The sequence below is a fragment of the Aricia agestis genome, chromosome 16 (assembly GCF_905147365.1).
Source record: "Aricia agestis chromosome 16, ilAriAges1.1, whole genome shotgun sequence".
Classification (NCBI taxonomy): Eukaryota; Metazoa; Arthropoda; class Insecta; order Lepidoptera; family Lycaenidae; genus Aricia; species Aricia agestis.
In genome coordinates, this window is record NC_056421.1 from 1,006,073 (window position 1) to 1,016,425 (window position 10,353).

General features: G+C 35.8%; 1 protein-coding gene across 2 annotated transcripts; it reads left to right on the forward strand.

Annotated features, from left to right (window-relative positions):
- Positions 1–917: 917 nt before the first annotated feature.
- Positions 918–9,999, forward strand: LOC121734869. Of its 2 annotated transcripts, none has more exons than XM_042125507.1 (6): positions 918–1,057; positions 3,034–3,703; positions 3,834–4,027; positions 4,270–4,468; positions 6,170–6,742; positions 9,488–9,999. In XM_042125507.1, exons 1-6 carry the CDS (start codon positions 1,040–1,042, stop codon positions 9,703–9,705), a joined length of 1,872 nt encoding a protein of 623 aa, XP_041981441.1. In that variant the 5' UTR covers positions 918–1,039; the 3' UTR covers positions 9,706–9,999. The 2 variants fall into 2 exon arrangements, with proteins under 2 accessions (XP_041981441.1, XP_041981442.1); XM_042125508.1 differs by having other exon boundaries at positions 4,273–4,468.
- The last annotated feature ends 354 nt before the right edge of the window (positions 10,000–10,353 follow it).

Consider the following 10,353-nt stretch of genomic DNA (forward strand, 5'->3'; position numbering starts at 1 on the left):
GTAACTTAGTCCAATTCAACCCCGCCAAGACACAAGTCTGCGCGTTCACCACTAAAAAGTCACCAATGGTCGTTTATCCTCGTTTCGAGGGCACATCTTTAACCATCTCCCCTAGCATTGAGATACTTGGCGTCAACATATCGAGCGAAGTCCAGTTTCGATATCATCTTGAGGGTAAGGCCAAATTAGCCTCGAAGAAGCTTGGCGTTCTTAACAGAGCGAGACAGTACTTCGGTCCGGACCAACGCCTACAACTCTACAAGGCGCAGGTTCGGCCTCATATGGAATATTGTTCTCATCTCTGGGCAGGGGCGCCAAAATACCAACTGCTCCCTCTGGATCGTATCCAACGAAGGGCTGCTCGAATTGTTGACTGCCATAGTGTTTCAAACAGCTTGGACCCCCTGGAATTACGCCGAGATGTTGCTTCACTCTGCATCCTCTATCGGTTGTATCACGGGGAGTGCTCTGAGGAATTGTTCGGAATCATACCACCTGCAACTTTTCGCTATCGTCCCACGCGAAAAACATACCATCCTCATCACCTTGATGAGTGGCAGTCTTCCACAGTGCGTTTTTCGCGTAACTTTCTGCCGCGCACTGTAAAACTCTGGAATGGGCTGTCACCAGCAGTATTTCCGGACCGATACGACCTGCAAACCTTCAAGAAAAGAGCGTATACCCTCTTAAAAGGCCGGCAACGCACCTGCAGCTCTTCTGATGTTGCGAGTGTCCATGGGCGACGGTAGTTGCTTACCATCAGGTGACCCGTTTGCTCGTTTGCCCCCTTATTTAATAAAAAAAAAAAAAAAAAAAAAAAGCTAAAACAAGAATGAGAAGAAGAATTAAAAAAACAAAATTGTGGGTAGTTCGAAAAGTTATGAAAAGTGAATTTGCGTTTTAAAAGTTTTCATTTTCAAATTCCTTGAATATTTTCCAGATATTATTGTATTTCAAATTCAGATACTTGTTCCAGATATTATTATTTAGTGCCTTATTAGCGATGATAGTAAATACTGACTGATCAATAAGTTGCAATATGAAGGAATCGATTCAGGTACGTTTTTTTTCTTTGTCTTATTTTTTGCTTTTGTCGTTTTAGGCGCTTAGGTATACTATAATGCATAATTTGTCAGATTATCAGCATACGTTGCCTTCCTAAACTTGTGGATAATCTTTAAGGAAGGGTCTAAACCACTGGATCACATAGGCGTTAATCTTAGTGGATGTTTACTTGCTAGTTAAATCTCAGATCAGAGGGTGTAGGTGTTTAATTTTATTGCACAAGAAAAATATTGCATGAGATAAGTTTAAATAACTTAGACAACTGGACAATTAGGGCCTGTTTCACCACTTTCTGATAAAGTGCCGAATATGCTATTCACAACTTTTTTGACAGATTCTCCATACTTCATCTGTCAAGTTAAGTGGTGGATAGCCTGTTCGGCACTTATCAGAAAGTGGTGAAACAGGCCCTTAGTATTTTAAACTACAAGAAAATTATCATTTAAATTTTAAGACTTGTGTACATTTAAGCAATACTTATCTCGAACAAAAAAAATTATAATATAATATTGTTTGTTCGAATTGCAATTTTATAACTTATAAGCTTTAAACTTTCTATATTATAGAACGTTTGAAGCTTATAAAATTGCAAGTATATTACTTCCTGTGTTAGCTAGTTTGAATGTATTTACTCATAATATATTACTTACAAAATATGACTAAGCTAAATGACGACCAAAACTTCGTTGTGCCTAAATTCGTACGTCGCGCGAAAGCGTAAATTTTTCGGAGATAAAAGTATCTTTTGTCCTTTACCGGGACTCAAAGTATCTCCATACCACAGAAAAACGGTTCAGTGGTTTAGGCGTGAAGAGGTAACAGACATACATACTTTCTCATTTATAATATTAATGAGTATGGATTTAATTCTCAAAATATTTGTAATTTTATTTTTTACCTAATGATTTATTACATTTACGAGAACTTTGTTAATTGCTTTGAACATTTTTTTTATTAAATAAGGCGGCAAACGAGCAAACGGGTCACCTGATGGAAAGCAACATCCGTCGCCCATGGACACTCGCACCATCAGAAGAGCTGCAAGTGCGTTGCCGGCCTTTTAAGAGGGAATAGGGTAATAGGGGAGGGTAGGGATGGGAAGGGAAGGGAATAGGGAAGGGTAGGGAAGGGAATAGGGTAGGGGATTGGGCCTCCGGTAAACTCACTCACTCGGCGAAACACAGCGCAAGCGCTGTTTCACGCCGGTTTTCTGAGAGAACTTGGTAGTTCTCCGGTCGAGCCGACCCATTCGTGCCGAAGCATGGCTCTCCCACGTATAAATACCGATTAATTACCGAAGTAATTTACCGATTCTTTGAAGCTGCACTTTTATACCGACATCACTGATTAATAGATAACAATTACAATTAGTTACTATGTACCTAACCGACGCGACGTTCCGAAATTTAATAAGTAGTTTTAAATATTTTTTTTGCTTATCTGATGATCAGCAGCTGCTGATGATTATGATCATACGGAATACTTTCCTGCGCAAACATATTGGCCACACCGTCCCAAATTAGGAACCAATTTGTAGCCGTGATTGCCGCGGTAATGGCCGGCCACGCCGCACAAGTTATGCTCATTGCTTACACTATCGACATACAGTTATTGGACAAACTGTGGTTCATTTGTACTGCGCTATGTCCAAGATTAACCGCAGGCTTGTTAGTTATTAACTGGGTATGAAAATTGAAAAATCTAGTTCCCAAATAACATTCGAATATCGAATTTTTTGTAATAGAAAATTGTAACAATATAGTCGTAGGAATCTTATCCGAAATTGCAATTCCTTTTCGAAACCCCGAATTGAATATAAACAAGAAATTACGATTTTATACACGCATCTACTCCCCTGAAAACATGCCGCTATCGAAACTTTTAGCAACTTCCAACGTAAAGGGATTTTACCTTACGTACAAAGTTTTATGAAAAAGTCATAATAATATAGTATTATGTATATTTTAGGCTCGTTGTATTATATGCCAGTTATTATTTTGCTGCCAAGACTGTCGGTGGAAACATGAGAAGCTAAAACACGGCCTGACCTATGATTGCCCCATTTGTCGAGGCAATAGGTTTTTGTGTCGCAAAGAAGAACTAAATTCGGAATTTTTAAAACATCTATTGACCGAACACGCACCGCTCCAGTGTAGAAAGTGTAACAAAATATTTGAATCGATGGAAGACTTCAATGAAATCGATGAATGCACCAGCATTTCAGAACTAATAGACAAACCACTAAAACAGGAAGTCGAAGAAAGATTCGATTCAATATACGATAAGATCGTCGATAATGATTGTGATAACTTTGAAGCTATTGTATCAGTGAACAATTCAACTAAAACAGCTGTCATAACACCTATCGTCCGCAAGAAGAATATAGTGGACTATGAGTCTAGCGATACAGAAAGTGAAAGCGAATCTAAAATTAATATTACAACGACACCGCATCCCAAAATGCTAGGTAAAACGCCTAAACTGAAGAAACAAAGGTGTGCTACTCCACATGCAAAGAAATTCCTGGGTTTGATGAGGCAGCAGGTTGTGGAGGAATATGAGGAGGTAGATGATGATGAAGTGTGCACTGATTCACCAGATTCCACTAGGCTTACTCCTGGGAGAACTGACGTCGAAGGTATGCTTATTTTATCTACTGTATTTTTAAGATAAATTGCCAATGTTAAACTCCAGAAATGAAATGAAAATATGAATGAGAATAAAAATATTATTATTTTATTTTAGTTATTTGTGTGATATGATTTCAGCAACAGATTCAGAGAAGATGACTACACCTATTTCGATGACCCCTCACGTGATGAAGCTGGCTCAGATAGTGACCACGAGCACACCAACACACCCACTTGCTGGCAACTGGAGCCTCTTTCCTGCTGTCGGTACAGAGTCACCACTCTCTGAGATAGAAAACACAGAGAGCCCGGCTCAGAGTATTGATAAAGAGGTAGGAAAAAGGATTAATTTTTTTTAGCAGATACTAATTATTCTTATTATACCCATAGTTAATGATAGTATTGAAATAAAATAAACTTAATTGATTGACAAACAACCTTAAAGGTACAGTCTAAGATAGATCCGATGTATAACAACTCACTCCTATTACTCGGTAATAAAATTTAAAAATAGTTTTATCTTCAACTATTCAACCACTTTTTGAAGTTACTAATTAATTACTAATTAAATTTCCAGCAAAAACCAGAAGAATCTCAACCGAAGCTCAAAAGTATAATCGTAGCTGATGGTAGAAGACTGGGAAGCCAGGACAGTACAGACAGACAAGTGACTTTCCAGGATAGTGATAATAATACAGAAACTTCAGCTAAGATCAAGAAGGTCACATTCGCCGATGATACAAAGTTCGGACAGGAGTGCAAAGTAAAAAGAGGTATTCTTTTACAATTGGCTATTTGGTTAAGTCATGGTAAAAAGAGGGGAAGTAAGTTATATTCATACAAAGGCGGCTTGTATGTGTGCGCCATAGTATCAATGCGTCGCCACGTACGATTCACAACAAAATCTCGGCTAGTTTTATAAGGCTGGTACCGCCGAGATTTTGTTGTGTGCCGTACGTGTACATTGATACTATTATATTATACGAATTCGGATAAACAACATTATAATATAATTATGGATATATTTTTGAGCATAATGCTAATTATCTTTTCTATAACAATTAAAAATGCGGCAAGGTGTCTGTCTGTTACCTCTTCGTGCTATAACGGCTGGACCGATTTACATTACATTTAATATAGACATCCTTGAAATATGGTGAAGATTCATTTTTATTATTATAAGCTGCTGCCCGCGACTTCGTCCGCGTGGACATTAGTTTATAGTTGTTCTCATACATTGATTGAATAGTTTACGCGCTAATCATAAAAGTATATTGTGTGGGCACCGTACATTTTCCGGGACAAAATGTATCCTATGTTCTTTCCCGGGACTCAAAGTATCTCTATACCAAATTTCAGCAAAATAGATTGAATAGCTTAGGCAAAAATCATAAAAGTTTATTTTGCGGGAACCGTACATTTTCCGGGACAGAATGTATCCCTTGTCCTTTCCCGAGACTACCATAGGTATCTCCATACCAAAATGCATCAAAATCAATTGAATAGTTTACGCGCAAATTATAAAAGTACATTGTGCAGTAACCGAACATTTTTTCGGGATAAAATGTATCCTATGTTCTTTTCCGGGACTCGAGTATCTCTATACCAAATTTCTGCAAAATCGATCCAGCCGTTTATGCGTGATATGTCGTGACCAAGGGAAATATGGATTCATTTTTATTAGGGTTCCGTACCCAAAGGGTAAAAACGGGACCCTAATACTAAGACTTCGTTGTCTGTCTGTCTGTCTGTCGCCAGGCTGTATCGCACGAACCGCTATAGCTAGACTTCTGAAATTTACACAGATTGTGTATATCTGTTGCCGCTATAACAAAAAAAACAAAAACAAAATAATATTAATATTTAAGGGGGGCTCCCATACAACAAACATGGTTTTTTTAGCCTTTTTTGCTCGATATCAACAATGGCAACAGATGGGCACTTGAAATTTTCACAAAGGCCTTGAATATACGTGTAGTTTAATAATTTATAATAATATTTAAATAATATAAAAATTTAAGGACATTTACAAAAAACACAATTTTTAGCCTATTTTTGTTCTATAACGATACGGAACCCTTCGTGCGCAAGTCCGACTCGCACTTGGCCGATTACTTATATAGATTTTCTTGCAAGTACTTACTAACAAAGACAAAATACTTATATATTTGACATAATTTTGAACAATAACAATGAATTAGTATTTGCTGTATTTAGTTCTTGTCGCAATCTTTTAGTGCTCATAAATACGGGATAAGAGGCGTTTGTTATCACTTTATGCTTTTTTAATTTGTACCAATAAAAAAACTGCATTTTATTTATAAATGCATAATATTCAGCGCTTCGTAGTGCGACATTGCTGGGCATTTATATTTCGTATTGCTTTTATGCATTGCCATGTCATGCATCGCCCTTCAGTGTGAACGGAACCTTACACGCGATCACAAACAAATAAACTTTATTTTCAATTTCAGTGTTCCGTAAACCAAAGCGGATGTTAACACCTGGACCACAAAAAAGGTTCAACAACAACCCACGCTTCCAAGCCCTTATAAATCGCTTCGAACACCAAGCCAAGACCCTCGCTCGGACCCCCATCAATAAAGAACTAAAGGAGCCGAAAGAGAGTTTAGAGAACACCCCACCGACGGGCGAGCACAATATACCCGCACGCGCCATAAACTTTAAAGAAGAAAGTCCAATTATAGAAACAGATCGGAGCGAGAACACAAAGGATTCCAATGAATTATTCAGGACGTGTGTCAATTCCCCGGATCAGCCGATGAACACTGCAATAACAGCGCTCACCGCGAATATTGCCGGCTCGCTGCAAACGTGTCTCAGTTCCGTTTTACGGACGACAGACGAGGAAACAGAGATACAGTTTAAGTTCACGATAACTAAGAAGAAGGTGAGCGTGAAGAGAGTGGCCACCGAAGGCTTTGAGGAGAGATTGAAGGAGATAGAACAGCAGGAGAATCCGAATAAGGATAATATATGGTCGACTGTTGCTAAAGTAGTAAAAAACGTATTTTGGGGCGGACAAGGTATTTTTTTTATCATTTTTTATCCATTTTTTTTTAAATTTTATAATGATTAAAAATATCTCTTTGCTGGTGACAAATTTCGTAAAGCATCTTTTTCCTTTAAATAAAATTGTAATATTATTATTTTAATATGCATGACCTAATAATTAATATTAACCAAAACAAAAACAGTAAATTAAACTGGTGCATCACAGAATACGCTAGTAAAACTCAACGTAATATTGTTTACAAAACAAATACTCCAATGCAGACGGTCTGAATTTGCCTTGCAAACTCTAAATATTGATATATTTGGTAAACTCGAGGAAATTTATTCAGTTCCTTCGATTGAGGAAGGTCTCAGCCTCATCCAATGTTTTTGTAGGGTAATCGACGGCCTCAAATGTATGACTTGTAATATCCAAAGATAATATTCGAGAAACTCACGCTCGAAAAACTCCAGAGTACTTTGTTTAGGTTAACATTCTCCAGTTGTTCATTTTTAATATTTCCAAAAGAAAAAATCATATTTTTCGTTCCTCCCGGCTTTTGAAATCGGGCAACCTTGGTTTGTGTTTCGTTTATGATTATAATTTTTGATGTGACATTTCTTTTCTTTACAATATAGTAAATTAACATTACTTAACTTTTAACAGGAAGTAATGGATAAATAATTGTTTGAAATAAATAAAATTCTATAATATTATTTTACAAAATGAAAGGTGCTTAAGATTAAACAAGATCACGTTTTTTTTTACAATAATAGCTTATACGACCTTTTCGCCACAATTTTCTTGAAAATATCTACTTAGAATAACTAATCGCCATCATCATCATTTAAAATACATTTGGAGCTATCAGCTGACTATAGACAAACATTATGCAGAATCTCTTCGTTGCAACTCTAGGAAATAGCAAGTCTTCCCTATTTTTATGTTACCCCCATTTTAATAAATTTCAATAATAGTATAGTAGGTATGCTTAAAACAGAATAACAGTAAAGTTCTATCTACCTAAAGGAATTTAAAAGATAAAATAGCAGAAAAATGTTTAAGTAAGTAAGTTAATTAATGAGACAATTAAGGCACAATCTTTCATCTTTACTAGGGTATATTTTATCACTCCTTTAATAAAACTGTAGAAAAAGAAATTAATCTTTTTATCAGGACTGCACAATTTAAATAATGGACTAACTAAGAACTAAGTCAACTCTCTAAAACAACCTAAAACTAAAAGATTGGTCAATCCTCGTGAACGAAAGTAAATAATATTCAGATAAGACGAAGTCATTACTTTTATTAAAATTCTTAATAGCTTAGGTAAATGCATTTCATTTTACGTTTTCAAATTAATTTATTAATTAAACCATTGAATTCTCAAACACTTATAGCTAATTTCCAGTCACACACTCAAAAATCAATCGAAATCAAAAGAATTATTTTAAGAAGCCCTCATACCCTAAGACACATCTGTTCGGAGTATTTATAATATTGTCTTTTAACAAATTAGAAACATTTAATTCCAAAAAAATTTAAAATATAAACTTAGGTTGACTTTTTACTTTAAATGAAGGCTTTGAATAGAGAAATTACACATGGATGTGATCTGTAATCCTCGCTTGTTAATTGACGACAATCGACGTCATTTCTCCCGACAGGTTCAGTTTCGATGATTTTTTGACGATGTCGCTTTTTATTGGTTACGCCGGTATTGGGTACAGGGAATTTTGTATGACGCCTGACCCACTTGACTCGGATGCCGTGATTTTTTTTTTCAGTTGGAAAAAATCTGCTATTTTTGACATATTTTTGTCGTGAGGACAATTATTTAGTTCTTGCTGTGCACAGTTTGTATCACAGTTAAGATGCTATTGGTAGTATTTATGTGATATTCTTACAATCGTTTCTTTTAAAATTGTGAAGGTCAACTCTATACAACGTCTTGTTAAATAATGAGTTATTAAAAAGTCTAACAATTGTTCTCTCCAACTCTCTGGTCTCGTGAATCGTGATCTTCAGGCAAAGACACAATGTCAAGTAGTATGGAGGCAAAGATCAATTATAACGATAAATCTGATGGGGATTTTGGGCCGATATTTTGTCATTTCAAAATGGCTACGAAATTAATTTGTCTCTGGCTGGGGTCCAATCGTAATAACGAATTGTGTGAAATTTAATTTCATGATAATACTCCGTTATTAATATTCGCCACATTACTCAAATTCTGCGACTGTTTTGCTGCTCTGTATTTTGCGACACGTTTTGCTATTAAGGTAAAATATATCTAGGTGAAATAGACACTACCAAAATTTAGCCTATTCGACACTATCTATTTTCATTTCCCTCGAATTTCAAGCCTTCTATTTTGTTTGTGAAACTTTATCACATTTTTATTTTTACTATACTTAATGGTTTAATATTAGTAATAATTTATGTCTGTATACATTATATATATAAAACTCAAAGGTGACTGACTGACTGATTGACATAGTGATCTATCAACGCACAGCCCAAACCACTGGACGGATCGGGCTGAAATCCTTTGGCATGCAGGTAGATGTTATGACGTAGGCATCCGCTAAGAAAGGATTTTGATAAATTCCAACTCCAAGGGGTTAAAATAGGGATTGAAAGTTTGTATGTAAATAATACTTCTTAACGCGAGCGAAGCCGCGGGCAAAAGCTCGTACATTAAAAAATTAAATATTGTAGATTGTAGGTTTTTAGTTCGCTACATATTATTATTTATTTAAAATAATAATTTCAGATCCATCAACACCGTACAGTTTCGACTACTCCCACGACTCCTCGTCATCGTCCAAACGCAAGTTTGATGAAGTGGGCTCACCTAGTCCCCTCAACCACAAGCGACATAAGTACGAGGGGAGAATCCGTGGTAGACCACCGCTTCACAGCCGCTGCGGAGGAAGCTGGTCACATAACGTTGTGGAGAGAAATGAAGATCCGATGAACTTGAGTTTTTGAGAAAAAATAATAAGTTTAGAGAACAGTAGGCTGAATAAAGGGAATAGCCGCTATGTGGGGACGTTATTCATTAATGTACTTCTTTAGGTCGATTTAAATGTACACAAGTGGAAGCGTGTTAACCAAGTTCCAGATCGTATAGCAATTATAATTATTACATTCAAGTATGTGCAATGATTTTAATCACGCAGTTCACAATAGTTGTGAATCAATAAGGATTTTCCGAAGAAGCCAGAAACTTTTTTGAGATTGGAACCGTTTCAAATTCAATACCAAATTTTAGTAATATTACATTTTATCAAGATTTATTAAATTGTGATGATTTCAATATTAATGATAAGGACACATTTATAATTTTACTATTTAATTTAAGTCTTCCGTTTTAATTTAAGCTATAAGATTATTGTAATTTTATTAGTTTGGTAATCATTCATTTTTAATTTATTCAAATAAAAGTTAATTTAAGCTACGATGATATTTTTAAATTATTATCACAAAAAATGCATAATCGTATTTTAGTCAGGTCAATTTGGAAGACCATTGCCTTTAGTCACAAATACCTTACGAAAAACTTTTATCAGTTCCACTGTCCAAATATCACAACTCCAGGATAAAATATATCCTTATTACTTCAAAATATGATGTTAC

Bases quoted from the DNA above. Each gene is read 5' to 3' on its own strand.
- LOC121734869 (XM_042125507.1), top strand. The intron at 3,704-3,833 runs GTATGCTTATTT...ATATGATTTCAG, and splicing joins TGGGAGAACTGACGTCGAAG to CAACAGATTCAGAGAAGATG. The intron at 6,743-9,487 runs GTATTTTTTTTA...TAATAATTTCAG, and splicing joins CGTATTTTGGGGCGGACAAG to ATCCATCAACACCGTACAGT.